The following is a 17,445-nucleotide window of genomic DNA, read 5'->3' on the forward strand; positions in this document are numbered from 1 at the left end:
AGGAAAGAAAGAAAGAGACAGAGGACAAAAAAATGTAATTTTGTCCTTTTTCAAATTAAAATAAAGAATAATTAATAAAGAAAAAAAAAACCTGTGAGAAAGTGAAGGGAATTTTTTCAGATGATTGCCATGCCTTGTCATTGTAGTCTTATCAACAGACCATATTTTGATCACATTTCATGGAGAACTGTGCAAAAGTAAGTTTCAAATTTTACATTTTGTTCTCATTGATTTTCATTTAAAAAATTTGTACTCACTGGAAGTAAACCTTTAAACTGGTTGGAAATGAACTATGCTTCCAGGTACTATCATGTGTCTCCTAGTCTTGCTTCCCCTAAAGGTGCAAAAAAGACCAGGGGCCTTAAAAGACAGCCCATCAACTTTTGGACTAACCTGCTGGCTGCAGTTGCAGCCATGAGAAAAAGAGATCTCAGACAGAGTTTTCTGGATTGCTTCCATTTTACAAGGAGTTCTCTGAATATAAGAGTGATCCACAAAGGAAAACACAGGGGTTGTGCTTTTTTGCTGGTTTTATACATTTTGCACAATGTCAAGATGATGATGTTTTACAAGTTGCTTAAAAGCTTACTTCTTGCTTTTTGAAATACAAGTGAGACCAGGTTTTGCTCAGTGCTAATTGGAGGGGATGGAGGTGCTGAACCTTTGTCAGTTTTTTTTCCTCACAACTGTTGTCGCTTAGCAGTTGAGCCATACTGAATATACTTTTGTTATGCTTGTTGTGAACTTGAAGACAGCATTTTCTGTAGTGTATCAGCAATTAGTCCTGCTCAGCTCTGTGAAATCTGCTTGAGGAAAAATAAGGATATAATATATAGACAGCTGGTGGTGACAGTCCACCTTTTCATGCACGCTCACATGCACAGAAAACAGTAAGACAACAAAAACTCATTTGATAATGTCAGGAAAGGAAGTCTCTAATCTTCAATAGCTTGATTTTTGCAACCATTAGGCTAATCTATTGTGATAATGCTACTTCATCCGTGCTAACCCTGCTCTATAACTTGTAAGCAGTGATGTCAGCATTGCAAAGGAAGGGCTGCATGGCCATTTTAACATTCCTATCACCCGCTTTCTAGCTAAGTGTCACTTTTTCAATGGCTGTAGAAACTCTCACTGCAGAGCCTGTCCAAAATGCAGTAGCAGTTAAGCACATCACCCGAGACACTTAACTTTGTATAGCTTTGGGTCTTTTAAACTAGCCACGTATTTCTCTCTAACGTGATATTAAAATGAGACTTACGGAGAGAGAATATGGGCAATAGGAGTCATTCATTAATTGGAGAGAATATGGGCAATAGGAATCATTCATTAATTGGATACATCAAAATTTTCCCTGAATGTATACAGTGTTTGCACTCTGAGAAATTCCTGTGGACAGATAAAGCCTGAGCAACCTGATCAAGGAAGGGGTAGAATCAATGCCATTGTGTGTATATAATACAACAAAGTCTTAACTACATAGAAAGAGGTTTTCCTTCTTTTCTTTCCCTATATTGAAATGTCCAGTTTGATGAAGATAAAACCAATGTTACTGGCTTATTCAAAGACCAGTCGGTTGTACTAATGGAAAAGGCAGAGTTCTGTTGCTTTGAGAAGTGTCTGTGCAATATATGACACCAGAGAAAGCACTGACTTCAATGACACTTGTATTTGTAGTATTGCTTAATTTGGCTGTGAAACATGAACACTTCTATGACTTTGCAATCTAGTTTTCAGATGAGTTTTGCAAGCACAGCCTCATATTTCCAAATCTGTACCAACCTAATTAAAAGGAACAAAAAATGAAGATTTCTTCCTTAATGCAAGACACTTTGCTAAAAGGATCAGTATATGAACATAAATGCATCCTTAGAGTAACTGCTTGGCTGACCTGAAAATAATAAACAAGAAACTCTGATTGTGGGATTCCCCCCAGCTGTTAATTGGAATCTCCCGAGAACCTTTCTCTTAGCCATGTTCTGAAAATTATTTCAGCTAGGGGGCGTTCAACTAACATATTTTCCATGGCTGCACTTCAGACATCAACCTGTCCCCAGCAGATGTGACAGCAGCCTCCTGGTGAGAGCTGCAAGACAAAAACCCTGATATTTCAGGATTTTAAATTTCTCCCTTACCGTAAATGCAAGGGCCTCAAACTTCACTGTGAAGTTGTTGCAACACGAGTAAATAAGAACCAGTATCTCATACAGAAACATGCCTGCCATTTGCTCGTGCTATAGCTTTACTATAGAAGGCAGGGATACCCTCAAAACTCTCCTGCTCTGAATGTAACAGTGATGTGCATGATACCAATACAATTAAGCCATAATGCACAGAACAGATTTCAGCAGCAACAATTTTGCCAGTGTAAGTTCATGTACACAAAACTTCTACTGGCATAAAGCAGACAGAGATCATACCTCATGTTACTTTAGCTTTCCTACTTCCTGTAAGTGACAGAATTAGCATAACTAGAACCTTAAATACTTACAATTGTAACTATTATATTTGAAATATTACATTTGGGGTATTTATGGGGGCAAAAGCTTCATATCAATTAAGCCTCAGCTTCCCTGACCATGTGTCACATGTGGCTCCAGGGCACCTACACCTCCCTTGCTGCTTAAGTTTCCTTGGTGGAAGGAAGTCAGAGGAAGTTTCATCAAATGTCCACCCACCAGGCTCTGCAAGAACAGAACTTTTATTCCTGCCTCTTCAGCGTAGGCAAGACGAGTGCATCAGTGCCTTTTAACTGGCTACAACAAGGGACAGAGATTTCAAAGTGTTGGACAATCAACAAACAAGATAAATATAGGTCTATAAGCATGGGTTAGATAAGGGTAGCTAGACACTGAAGTAAGGCTAAAAATTGCCTTCAGAAACTGTAATCTCTTCAATACTGATAATTCTCTGTCTGGCATGTCATAGGCTGAGCTGACTCTGTGTTGGGGCAGGAGGTCTGGTTGAGAGAACGCTGATACCCCTTCAGTCCATATTGCAAGAGATTTCTTTTGCTGTCATCTCCCCCTCGGCAGATAAATAACACAGGAAAATACACATTGCAGCAGGTGACTCACTGTATTAGTAGATGCCCTGTACTAAATTTTATATATGAGAATTTCCATAATTTCATGGGTACCACTTTAAGAAACAAAATACGCTGAACTTTCATTGTGCTGTAGGAAGTAACAGCACATCAGCAGTTATGGTATTGCATATGGACTTTTCTTTCCTCCTGGGAGTTGTTTTCCTTAGAAACAAAGCTGATTCCTATTTTCCACTTTGCTGATAACTCTGTTCCTGCATAGTTTGTACTACAGTAGGACCTATTATGCACCATTCCCTCTCACTCCCACCCCTGCATACCTACACACTTCCTTTTTCCAGAACAAAAGCTTTTTCCAGTTATTTATGGAATCTTACAAAATTATATTTCCTATCCTTATACAGTAATATAAATCATAGTTCCCAAACATACTTTCAAAGGAGAAAGTATAATTATTACCCAGGGGCCGTGCCTCTATCAACTTTGTATTTAATCTTAAAATAGTCTTGAGAGAAATGCTTTTGGGGAAAATGGGATTCCCTACCCAGTTCTGATTGAACTACCTTGGTAAAAACAATATGATTTCAGAGGATTACTTATGCATGCATTCCAGAATCAAAACTTACTATAAATTCTGGTTATCTTCAGATATTCACAGCTACTGTCTTATGTCACAGCTACCATCTGGGATTTAGTTCACAGTCTGCAAGCAGTAATGATAGAAACTGAAGACAGGTCAGGTTACTACAGCTTAGCTATCAGACTCCTTGAAAACACACTGTGTAACCTTTAGAAAAACAAGCTTCCAATAAACACAAGAAGCAAGTTCCAGTCTCTGATCAAGAATTCTCCTATCTCTTAACCCTGGTTCCCAGGCTAATGAGACTACTTTGAGAAAACTGTCTTTAAGTGTCTCTCCTTTATGGCATCCAGAATTCTGCAGGCTGTACAGCTCATTACATGTTCTCATAATACTGACTAGCCTTGCCATAATCTGCCTCCTTGCTGCCCGAGTGTAGGAACTCCTCACATCAAATTAAAGGGCCAGAAGCACAGGACATTTCAAGAAGGACAAGGAGGTGGCAAAGTTCGCTGACTCTACAGGGAGTAATTGCAATGCTTTCTTAAGGAAAGTATTTCATCTACTCAGGAAGTCTGGAAGATGTACTTTCTAGGAGAAGGTGGTTCAGTGCTGATAGAGGTGCTAATATAAACTGTACATGAGACTACTGTTATAATTTTAAAATTAAAGACATATACAGCCAATCTTTCAGCCTTTCCTCTTGCCCAAAGTCAGTATTTTATTGTTTTTAAAGCTTTGCATTGACACAGTGCCGACCAAAGGCAAACACTACAAAATACAAGCACAGACCCAGCATATCACTTTGCAAAATAAAAACAGAATGGGGAAGAAGTGCTACAATGTCATGCAAAACACTTCCAGGCCTAATTAAAAAAGAGAAAAAGAAGACAATTTTAGATGGAATGAATTCTCCTTAACCTAGGAAAAGAAACATATTCAGACCCAAGAACTAGAAGAAAAACAGTACCATACACTATTACACTAAAAAAAAGTGCCTTAGCTAAATTCTGTAGCATTCTGTAAATGAAGATTGAATGAAGAATTGCAAGCACCTGAACACTGAAAATTACTGTCTTTTGCTACAATCTGTAAGAAAATAGCACCTAAAACTGGAGACAAAATTTTTTTGGAACTATGAACTTTGTTTACAACACCTAGCCACACACAGACAACAGGAGTAGAGTACTTGAGATGAAGGAGTTGTGGGGCACTGTACACACACAAAACACACAGAGCCACAACTGATCTGTGATTAGCACAGGGCAGTGGAACAGCTCTTGATAATCAAGACTCAGAATAGGATCAGACTAAGACCAGAGCTGCTCTTGTCAGTAACAACCTTATTAAGCAAAGCACTGACATCCCTCCACATCTAAATAGAAAAATAAATCCCCCAAACACTTATTTTTATTGATTATGCCTTTCTTTTGGAAAAGTAAATTTTCAAACTGCGTGGTGGAGCTTAATCAGTGCCACTGTAAGCTTAGTTCAACTTGCAGTGAATTCAAGAAAAGGGTTTGCCTTTTACATTGTAGTTAGTCTCACTGGGCCAGGTTTACAGAGAGCACATCCCTCTAAATGTAGTCAAGTTGAAAACAATGGCACTGTTCATACACATAATGACAATTTTGTACAAGTAATGCTCATAGGAAGGAAGGTGTTCAGGATACAGCCCTATTGATAGCTTTTGTGGCACAAAATCACCTCAGCGAAAAAGAATCAGGCTACATATACTGAAGTTTCAAAAAAGAGGAAAATATACTTTGTTATATAAAAGACAAAACTAGAGTGTCTTTGGATACTTCCTTATCATGAAAACTCAAAATAACACGGAATAATTCACTCAGCGGTTTCAATCATCCATCCAGCATGAAAATAATTCTCTCATAATAATTTGTGATGGTTCTGAAACAATACAGAAAACATGCAAATTACACCAATACAAAAAGACTTGATTATGTAACTGCTTTGCTTATTTCACTCCAGCAATAAGCAAGTAAATAGAGACTGAATTGAACACAATTTAGCAATCTTATACTGCAAAAGAATATTCACTTGTGTTACTGCTTCAGCTACTTAAAATAAATAATTTTGGTAAACCATTACCATCAGGGGACCTTATTTAAGGTCTATATCACTGGGACTAGTTTCATCATGTTTGTGCTCCACTTCCAGATTTTCAAGACAGAATTGCTTTGTTGTTAAAAGACAGCAGAATACTTTTTACAAAATCTGTTCAGTGAATTTTTAAGAGTGTCAGCATTCCATTTTTCAGAATTAATATTTTGAAATAATCTTTCCTAAGCACTTTTTCAGTGAGAATACTTAAGCATATTAGAATTTACAAGTATATTTTAACCTCCTTAGAGCCAACAGAACTTAAGTACAGGCTTAAGTGTGTTTCAGGATATTCCCTTGTATTTTATACTAAGATAGAAAAACACTGAAAACTATATCAGGCAGTTTCCAGAGTGCACATACAAGACATTCTATACAAAAAATGGCAATATAATATGCTAATATACTTGGTTATTTCTTTTTTCATACCATGGTAAAAAAAGACACCAACAATGTTGTTTATGGGGTTGATGAGAAGGAAAATGAACCTTTTATTCAGCTACATGAAATCTAAATTTAGGAGAAGGTTCCTCTTTCCTGGTTCCTTCTCAGAGTGATGGACTTTCCCACACCACTGTGGATGAGAATCCACACTTAAAATCTGATTCATTAATGGTGCTTGAAGCAGCATTAACTCATCCTTCAGGCTCTATGAGCTGTGTCAGAAGGGGTCACAGAGTACTGGTGCTGGCCAGCAGCCAGGGACAGCATGGCGAGCAGCCAGCCATTCTGCCATGAACCCGAGGGGGTTCCTGAGAGAATGTTAGAGTTTTTCTGTACTTCCACCTTTATTACAACCCAAGATCTCCTGCAGAGTTTGCATGTACAGCTTGTGGATACCAAAGGCTATGCTCCTCTTTTGCTGAATGCTTTCATAAAGAAACCAATCCAACAGTAAGATTTTTATACAACTTCATGCATCTTAGGTGCATGAACTTCTTTTGGCCAAATCACATCCACATATAACTTTGCAGAATTGAAAATGTGAGGTAATTCCTGCTTTTCTTGCAAGCTGAGAACAAATATAGGAATTAATAATACTATCTTATCCAAGTTCCCTATTTAGGAGGAAAATAATCTTCTTTGTTACAGTTTCCTGTACTTTAACATTCTTACCCATAAATTACTGGATTTGGTCCTGAAAAATTCTGTAGCAAGATTTGGAAAATTTGTACATATATTATGAAATGAAATCAAGTTACACGTGGCTTCCAAGAAAATAAAATAATTAAAGCTTGTATATAACAAAAAGACACAGTATGGGTTATGGAGAAAAAAAATGCACTTTGGCATGGTACAACAGAAGTAGGCAATATCAACGATACTTCATTTTCTCATACATATTTATAGAGGTCTATGTGTAAAGGCAGCTACCCAAAAATGCACAACACAAAAATGCATAGTTCTTTGGGAAATGGACTTTGTATAATCTGATAGAAAAACTTTACTGCAGCATACTTGAAAAAAGATTGAAAATTATTGCCTCACTTTGAACATTTCCTGAAATGCACTGTAATATCAGTACAAAGCTGACAGCATCAATCAGGAATCTTCAGATACTTCATTTGATTTTTCAGAGAGATGAGAAAGCAACAAAGTGAGTAGACCGAGCAATTCCTGATACTTATAGCACATTAATCAATCTGAAATGAACTCCTTTTGTCTGCAGCTGCAATGGTTTAGAAGATATTTCCTAAACAAATAGATAATATTTTCTTTTCTATTACAACTGATCAAACTCTGAGACTTACATGAGAATTTAAAAAAAACCCCACCTAACAATACTAGTACTTTTTTTATTACAGAGCATGCTTACAATTGTGAAATAATGGTTACAGAAGTTCAAATAAAGCTTATTTTTTAAATTCTATCTGACCTTGGATTTGACAAAATTGTATATGGGTCAAGATTATGAAAGGGATTCCATTACTTGAAGTTATCTAAGTATTGTTCAGACTGGTTTTCAGGATGAAATACTAGCTGAAGTTTGTATTTACTTCATGTGCAATCACTTTAACCTTGCTATTTGCACAGCAGATGTCTTCTTCACAAGACTACAGAAGCTATTGACTATAAATCTTGATAAAATAAGCTGTTCATTCCGTGCTTGTCAGAGCACTCTAAAAAGTCGCATAAAAGAAAACAATTACTGAACTGAGGTAAATAGTAAATGCTGATCCTAGTGCTCTTACGGGGACTGAGAGGGCTTCTGACCAAGTAAAACCAGCAGAATTAGAACCCTTGTAAGAATGTCATTATACAGAATTTGATTCAGTTGTGAAATTTAATTCATATGAATGCCAAAACTGCAGTTACAATTTTTCTAATTGGCATCATTGCTGAAATCTCAATAGTTAAAAAGAAGATTAAATGAGCATAGTAATTCCGCTACTTCCTTTATCCTTGCATCTACCCATTCAGTCATCAGTGACACAATGTGTGACTAAAGCGGGAATGGAAAAGCTTGTATTCCCATCCTAGTGAGGAAGAGAGTAGCCAAGTGCCAACTCTATAGTTCACATTAACAAAAGCCTCCACTGAGTGCTTTCCACTATCTCTGGAAATAGTTTTGGAAAGCCGGTTCCATCCATTTTTCTGCTTTACTGAGTTGATTAAGGAAGTTCGTTCCACTTCAAAAAAAAAGACACCAACACAAGAAGAAGGACTGAGGGCTGCAACTTCCTGTTAAATAGAGAAAGGTATGAAAAATACACAGCAGATGGTATTTTGGGCACATGTATCTTCACAATAATGGCTAAAAAAAACTAGACAAGGTGAACTACCCTGTAGAGATGGGAATATTGTTCCTTCACTGGAGAGCTATTAACAAGCTCTGGGTAAAGTTTCTAATTGATCCCAAAAAAAGGTTGGCATTTTTGAATTTAAATTAGTTGCCTTCAGAGAACTCACTACAAGGAGAAAAGTATTATCTTCTTAATCTTTGTTCACCAGGTGAAACAAAAACCCACCACTCCTGTAATTTCAATTGTCTTCTACAAATGAACTTTCTAGAAATACAAACCCAATTCTGCTTTTACTTATGTGATGCTAATGAGCTGCTCCTCAATTTTCTGAGGTTGACAAGCAGTCGGGCTATTTTCTAGGGCAAAACTGACTTTCTGTGGGATACCAATTCACTAATGCTAAGCATCAAAAGATGCATTATGACTGAAGTAGTTTTTTTATACAGGATTCCATGCTTTGGCTTATAATATTCTACAGCCTCTAGGCATCTGGGAATCTCAGAACAAACAGAAAAGTTATCTGCAGCCCTACCTTAAAAGACAATGGATAAAATAAAAAATAATTTTATAAAATTGATAAAATAAAAATGGATAAAAATGATAAAATAAATAATAATTGGATAAAATAAAAAGCAATTGGCCAATCACACAAGAATGACATATGATAGTACCACCTTTAAGGCATATGTACATAGGGACAAGCCTCAAAAAACAACATTAGCATTACTATCATATGCTGTTTAACCAGCTGCACGCGGGATCACAGCAGTGGGTAGCAGGAATATGCAAGCCTCCTCAAGAGCTCCCTTCTTTTTTGTCTTTTCATTTTTTCAAGGTGTGCAAAGGAAGAAGGCATCAGAGATGTTTGGATTAAACCCTTCCTTGAACCTTTTTCCTTTTGAATTTTCTCCTCATTTTCATATGACTGGGAAACACAGGTGTTTTCGCCTTGCTTGGCATAAGAATTCCAACTGCTTACAAAGTATATTGACATTAACAAATCATCCAATTAGTTCATTATTATTATGAAAAGTACAGCATCAAAGCTAGTTAAGGTTTGGATGAACCAACCTGCAACTGAAATTTATCTCATGTTAGAACATGAGATGTGTCTCAGTGTGCTGTACTCAGTACATGATTCACTGTGTATTTTAACTCTTCAACAAAGAACCAGAGACTTCCTTCCACTGACATAAACAGTAAAATTCCTCAGAAGAAACTGGAAGGAAAATCAAAGTTTTTACCTTGTCACATGTGGAGTTCCCTTGGTAGAGGACTTCCCATGTAAAAGAAGAATTCAATCTTAAATTCCTAAGAGGCATAATCACTACTAAAGGATAATAATCGCTACAGCTAAAAATCAGTTATAGCAGATTGCCACTAGATGGAGCAATTTAATATTAAAATTCCCCTTTATAAAGAATCTTTCACTAATTCACCTTTGCCATTACCGAATTTTTTTTTCCTTTTTATGCTAAGGACACTTAGAAATACTGTGTCCTTGCATATTATGCAAGTAAGAGGAAAACTGCAAATAAAAAATGAATAAACAATAATGTTTCTATATTTTGCCTATATTGCAGCAAAGACTGGAAACAGTGTGAGGTAAACTGCAATTCTAAAGCTCTTCAGTTAAACTGTTAATTTAATTAATCCACATCCACTAATCTTCAGAAACATTAAGCATTAAGAAATATTAAGCAGTTTATCAGAGTACTATGCTCCCTATTCACCAGAGACAACAGAACTTTTTGCCAGGGGAGATTATTCTACCCTACCCTGAACCTTAGCCTATTATATATTTAGAATTCTTCTATACTTTTATATCAAACGGAGAATTAAGAATATTTTGTACTGACATGAGAGAAAAAGAAACTTGACCTCATTAGCTTGAATCCCAATTTATATCAGTTGTATCTAAGATGGTTGTAGAACTACAGTGCCTTCTGTCACCGTAAGACCAAAAGTTGAACCTATGGCTACTTAAATTTCAATAGTTAATTTCAAGCAAAAATTTACAGTTGTGACTATTCAAAATACTTCCTGATAACATCTATCTGTACCTTGTAAAGGTGATGTGTATGTTTAAAAAACAAAACAGCAGTGTTGTTGCTGAAGGCAGCTCTGAGGCACCAACAAAGTAAATCCTCAATGATTACATGGGTCTTACAATCCTTCTTAAATACTGGATTTGCTGGGAAAAGGGGAAGCAATAAACAGAGTTAAGGACAGCCTGCGAATGGCAATCCCCACTGACCTCTGCTTCACCTTTTCCTTTTCAATGACTTCTGTTATACTATACTCATGAAATATTCATATTTCTGATTGATAAGCTGAATGTTATGAAAACAAGTTATAATATACTGTCTGCTGTATCTAAAGTCTGAAAGCCTAATAATACAGCATACAATTTTATTATCCTATTATTATCCTGCTTATTACTGCACTTTTCTAATGTTAAATCAACTTCTACCTGCATAGCAAGTGTAAATAACAACTGGATTTACTGTTTTGTTTAGGTCCATGGGAATATACATGCTTTTAATGTCTAGTTGTGGAGTTTTTTTCTAATAACTGTTACTATTATCTATCACAATTAATTAAACAAAACCCAAACGTTAGGTTGTTCATGCAACTATCAAGGTAATTGTGCACTTCTGTGCTACAGAATTCAGCCATGGTTCCAAACATAGTGAAGACATATCACAGATATATCCTCATCATGTTCATCATTATCACAACCACATTCAGCACAGGTCCAACTATCTAAGCTCTCTTATCTCAATCAAATAGTCATTAAGGACATTGCAGTGCAATGGCCTACTAAATTGATCTCAGAATGGAGAGAAAGAATACACGACAGGAGGAGGGTAAACCTTTTTATTTTGGTTTTAGATTATTACACTTCATTTTTATGCTTTGCTCCATCACTGCATTAGTTCCAGTAAGGGTGGGGGGGCGTGCAAGCAACAGACAGAAGAAAGCAAAGAACATGTCGAGAGGAAAAGAATGAGAGCATGCTGAATAAGGCACTCCATTAGCTGGAGACATTTCTAGCACTTGTGTAAAAGCTGCCGTCATTAAAGCTAACATGTAAACATTGCAGCAAGCAGAGGTAAATGAGCATAAAGAAAACCTAAATTATCATGTTTCAAATATCAACCCAGTATATTTTAGCCCTCTCCTCCATTATCTCCACCTCAGTGTTTGCCTCTGGCTGACTGCTCCTTGACAGTGTAGATACAGAACACAAATCAAGGTTCCAAAACATTTTTCCACGTGTTCTTCAGCAGCTTCTAGCTTCATTTTTCTTATAAAGAAGAAACAAGTTCACTAACTGCAAACTACCTGCTAGGCAGCAAATCAACTTGAAAGTGTTTTATGTTTCTAATATTTCATTACGTGATTATAATAAATGGTTCAAATCCAAGGCCAGACTAACAATGTGGGATTTCAGTGAAGGCATTTCGAGATACCTCGAAGCAACTTAACCCAAACTGATACAGCTTAATCCCTTAGACATCCAGTGTTTGCTCTAGAACATAAAAACCATAACATTAAGTGCTTACAAGAAAATTTATTAAACTTCAAAAAAATCACTGGCTTCTGTGTACTTAAGAAAATTAATTGAAGCATAAAAATTTAATTAATCTCTCAGATGCCTAATAATTTCACTTTCCAGTCAGAAGATTCACTCCACAATCAACATTGCAACTAGTTTCCAGTACAGAAATCTCACCTAAGCCTTTCTACATTGTGTTTTTATCAGAAAACATAAGAGTGCCAGTAGATTCACAAAAGAAAATGCCTTTGAAGAACCTGAAATGTGTGAAAGTTTCAGTTACGGCTAGTTAAAAAGGTATGTGTGATTAACTTCCCTGCTCACTCCTATTATGACCATCCCACTCCAGGGGTGGGGGAGAAAGAAGAAAATAAAAAAAAAAGAAGGAAAAAAAAGAGAGAGATACTAGTCTTACTTCCTCACTTATGCTTAAACAACACTTAATTAAGTGGAATACACTTTAACAAGCCATCTCTGAACCACAGGGTTCATAAGCAGCAGAACATGAATCAAAGCAACGTGAAGCTGCAGTAAATTACACGACAGCAAGTTTGTCTGCCACAGCACGAGAATAAAAAAATTGAGGGTGAGAGAAGACAGGGAGTTAAGACAAGGAAGAGAGAAGGGGAAGCAGCAACATATTTTGTATCAGCATTTTTTTTGACTGTGTCTTTCTCTTGATACTGTTTGATGCAATTGTCATTTTCTCTGAAAGTTGTTCTGTTCTCTCCTGCAGATGTTAGTACCAGCAGAGCAAGGAGAATGCAATTAGAGCTAGCTATAAACCTGCCGGGTAACTCTCCTTCTAAGTGTTCATTAGATGAAGATAGATCTGCCCTTTTAATTCAGAGACATTGCATACTAAGTACAAGTTAATAACTACTTAGGACTTCAATCCCTGACAGAGTTACATATGCAGGCTACTGTCTCTGAGAAGAGATAAAGACATGGAGAGAAAAAACAGCCATCAAGTTAATCATGACCAAAAATCATTACCATCTAAGACTGAGTGTCTGATGAAGTTTGTTTCAGGACCATTTGACATAGTTATATGTTGTGTCCACGAACATATTAGAGCTGAAGAAAGCGCTGATGTATAGACACTATCACCAGACATCACTGCAGCTGTACATGTTTTCACGCAAAGGACCCAGTTCCTGTTTCTGTCAGTCTTTGCTGTAGATTTCAAAACAGCAAATTAAAATTGGTTGAGGACAACTAAAAGTTCACAAGTCACACATATCAACTTCCACACCACAGGGTGAGACCAGTCCATCAGTACCATGATGCAGAGGAGAACGGACACAACCTCCTGCCTTCTACAAACCCTGCTGGGAGCTGCTACAAAATCTGCAGTCCAGTATTCCTGGCAGCAAAACACTGCCCACAGGCAGGTCGAACCCCACCTTAGAAGAATGCAAGAGACATCCCTGCAGCAGCCTTTCAAGCACAGACCTCCTGCTCCTGCTTTGCAAAGATTTCTCTGGGGATGCCCATGTCTGACTCATCCTTTGCAATACATTTCCCTTTCCTCCAAATGCAGATTGGGACTTCAGCTATGTTGTGAAACTTTTTGTTTTATATTTGAAAAGCCTTTTAGGAATTTGATTTTCCTAGAATCATGGAAAGTTGCACACCCTAGTGCTGCATAAGACAACCTTCAATTACCTCCTGAGCCCAAATTTTCTAATGTCTATTCACAGCAACTTTAGGTCCCAGCCACCTACATTTCTTCAGAAAATCACCCTTCTTCATATCAGGAGAACATATTGTGAATCACTCTTGAATGCATCTTGCCTTGGTTTTGTAACAAACTGAGGTACTTTCAACTAGTCACCATCTGAAGGAATGCACGTGCAACTGACAGAAGTAAAGCAATGAGAGCAGGAACTATCCAAAGGTACAGTTGCCTTGCTCGGAATGATCCTTTATCCACATTGTTTGAAAACAGCGTTACCAATGCTGCACCAGACTTTATTCACTCAGTGCATTCAATGCAAGCATAAGAGTCCATCTGGGCACAGCTCATTGCAGAAACACCACCAAGTATAAGCTGGATCCTACAATCAAGTTTAATTAGAATCACTGGGACTTAGCAAAGGTGTACAGATCGATCATGTTGATCCACTTGTAGGCTCATAGCCTTACTGTAAAGACATAAAGCATGTTGTTATTACTTCAAATAATCCAAGCTGATCTTCTTTAGAGAAATGAGGTCTGATCTTACAGCTGGTTCTGCACAGGTAGGGCTTTCCTCTCCACAAGGTTCCAGAGACATTAACTGGCATACGGCAATTTTTCCTTGTAAGAGGATGGAAAAGAAAAACAGGAGGCAATAATAGGAATGAATCTCCTTCCCCTGGAGCACTCTTTTCTCACTGTCTTCAAGTCTTCCCAGGGTCCAGAATTATTAAAACAGATAGTAAGATAAAGTTTGTTGCACTCCACTCCTCATAACATCTGCCTACTTGGCTGGGTGACTATATGCCTACACCCAGCCCTGGGTAATAGTATGTAAACATAGAAGACAAATTTTAAGTAGAACGTGTGCAGCAATTGCTAGGAGGGTTATGATTACATCACGGAAATCCACTCAAAAGTTGTAAGATTAGTTGTGTAATTAAAAGAGTATTAAAGGAATAGTTTAAGAATACACAAAATTTGCAAGCACCACAAGAGCTAAATAAACTTACGTATTCATTTCAGTTTTCTGTTTATGACATGTCATCAGCTTGTGCTCGTCACTGTCAGTGGTACATCAGTAAGAGCCTCAGAGAGCTCTTATGCTCTCTCTCAGGAGCCATTTCTTAACACGGAATTCCCTTTGAGAAATCTGAGTGAAAGCCAGGTAATTAACTTTTTGAAGTACTATGGAAGAAGTGAGTTTTCAAAAAAGGAAAATTATCCACACTTTTTTTTCAATTTTTTTATTTTCTCCTTTTCGGCATTTTCTTAAATAAACACCAGTAAGTTGTTGGTCTAAAAAAGATTATTGTATTAATTTATTTTTTAACTCAAAGTTCAACATGACCTAGACATTTATTTCTAAATCTATGGTGAGATGTATTATTGGAAGCTTTACAAAACAAGGATTTCTCCTATTGTCACAATTTTTTAAGAAGCAAGATAGAAAGTACTGTTCTTCATTAATATACTATTTTTTCAACATCTCCAGGCTGAAGTAAACAAACAAAGAAGGCAAAGATGTATACATTCTCCCATCGCTTTTTTTCTGTGCCTTATAGTTCCAGGATTTCATAAGATTTTCAAAGGATCCAACCTAAACATGAGCACAGTATTACAAGAGTAATACTGCTCTGTCTAGAAGTCAGGGACAACAAATGGTTGCATTATTAAAAATCTGTTGGTGGTGGTATTGGGTTTTTCTTAAACTAATGTTAGGGCTACACTTCTTTTACATAGTTTTCTTTATTTCTAAGTGAAAGAATTTAAATATTATCCCAAAGTAGACTTGAACTGTGAATTTTAGCATTACTACTTTGTGAGACAAGGATTTCCTTTAACAGGTATCAATATTACTTGCAAAATTAAATAACCTTTACCCCACCCCATTAAAAAGGTGGGATAATTTCTGGAGTTCATTCTGGGCCTAAAAAGGTGTTGGGCTGGCCTAGAATTGCTCTGCTTCCATTCATCTACTAACAGTACATGCAGAATTGTATCCAATTTCTTCCTTCCCAAGAGTTTCATTTAGCCCATACCCAAGCACATCTCTACATTGTTGTCCCTGTAGACCTACATCACTGATTTAAACAAGCAAGATTAACCAGAAGCTTAAATAAAAAAATTACTTTTTTCCTAGTAGAGTTTTGCCAGTAATAAGTATAATAATATAATTAACTATCTAGTGTTCTTCACATCTCAGTCCCCACTTCTATATGCATAAACCAGTGAAAGCAAGTTCTTCCTTAGGTGGTATATTGGACTAGTTAGAACTATTCTAAAAAGTACTCTAAATTTTGCTTACAGTACCCTGCACATTCCTCCAAGAGTTCTGTACTATGCTCAAGGGCTTACAAGGTGTTTTGCATAAGTCTCAACTATTCACTTTTCCAGGTCTTTGGGACAAAGACTTTAATAACACGACCTGAAGAAAAGGAACAATTAAAGGCCTCAGCCAGTTGTACTGGCATCCCTTTCATTCAGTTTGCTTTTCTAGCATGCTAATTGAGTGCAGGAATGAGCTAACATAATAATGGCTGAAGAAATAGCATTCAGATATTTTAAGGCACGGGCTGAACTCAGGATTCCATATAATGCTAAATTCTTGGACTTACGTACTTAACTGCCTTCTATTTTGGGACTCACTCAGAATGTTCCTGCTTGCTCAGTAATTCACTGTCACAGTACTTAAATGTAGAGCTACAGTTGTCCAGGGCTGCCTCGTGTTTTCCAGACTCTGAAGGAAGAATGATTGAGTATCAGAGATTCAGCTAAAGCTATGTTATCAACCAGTTTCTCTTTTGATTCCTGTGCCACTACACTTCTATCAAAGAATCTAGGACTTTGTCTTTCCAAGTTGCATAAATAACATCGGGAATACAAAAAAATATTACAGGCCTTGTCTTGAGAGGGGTAATAATATGTTCTAGGCTACACTCGATAGGCAGGCTAGGTTAAGCATGAACCAAAGTCAGCTGCCTGTGTTTAGAGAGAATCTCAAGCTTCACTAACTTTGCTGACACCCACTCATACCTCTATGAATTTTCTTTGGGGCCCAATCTGTGTTTCCCTCTGACCACATCTTATAAAATATGCGTGCAATCATATTCATTCTCCTCCTTTGCAATGGGAGCAGGCCAGGAGATGAGCTGTAGCAATGGACCACATACACACTGAAAAGTGTACGAAGACACTTGTAACCCAGTCATTTCTGATTAATTCTTTATATCCTTCAACATCTATTCTCAAGACCAGTTCAAATGAAGTTTAAATACAGTTTGGAATCATTCTATCACACTCAAAATGAGAAATTACTCTATAAATGTCTTTCTTTCCCCACCAACCCCCATCGCCTTCTCCTGCAATGTGCCCAAAACCACACCATGCTCTACAAGTAAATCCATTTCATGGCTTTTGACACATGACCACTAAAGTAAGACTACTTCATACCACTGACACTGAAGCTGTGCTGGCACAAATTTTAGATAGTATTCTTTGTATAATAATGGCCAGTCTTCGCGAGCAAAGATTTGGGAAAGGTCATTAACCCTTCGAGCCTGCGCAGTGGATTTTTTTAGGTGAGACCCAGCGTGCGCTGAACTGAGCCCACCCTTTAATCCTGAGGTTCATCTGCCGGGGCCGAGCAAGCTTGGACAGGGGGCCCCTGGTGGTCTAGTGGTTAGGGTGCAGGACTCTCACCGCTGCGACC

The 17,445-nt window shown here is 37.3% G+C and overlaps 1 protein-coding gene across 1 annotated transcript in view; it reads right to left on the reverse strand.

Moving 5' to 3' along the window:
* LOC108492708 (translation initiation factor IF-2-like) overlaps nucleotides 1–17,445 on the reverse strand; it is a 142,660-nt gene that overhangs the window by 123,386 nt on the left and 1,829 nt on the right. The window contains exon 2 of the mRNA XM_017805306.1: nucleotides 16,383–16,473. Coding sequence (XP_017660795.1) covers nucleotides 16,383–16,473 — 91 coding nt within the window. The remainder of the gene's footprint in view (nucleotides 1–16,382; nucleotides 16,474–17,445) is intronic.

This window comes from Lepidothrix coronata, unplaced genomic scaffold (assembly GCF_001604755.1).
Source record: "Lepidothrix coronata isolate B3197 unplaced genomic scaffold, Lepidothrix_coronata-1.0 Scaffold12, whole genome shotgun sequence".
Classification (NCBI taxonomy): domain Eukaryota; kingdom Metazoa; phylum Chordata; class Aves; order Passeriformes; family Pipridae; genus Lepidothrix; species Lepidothrix coronata.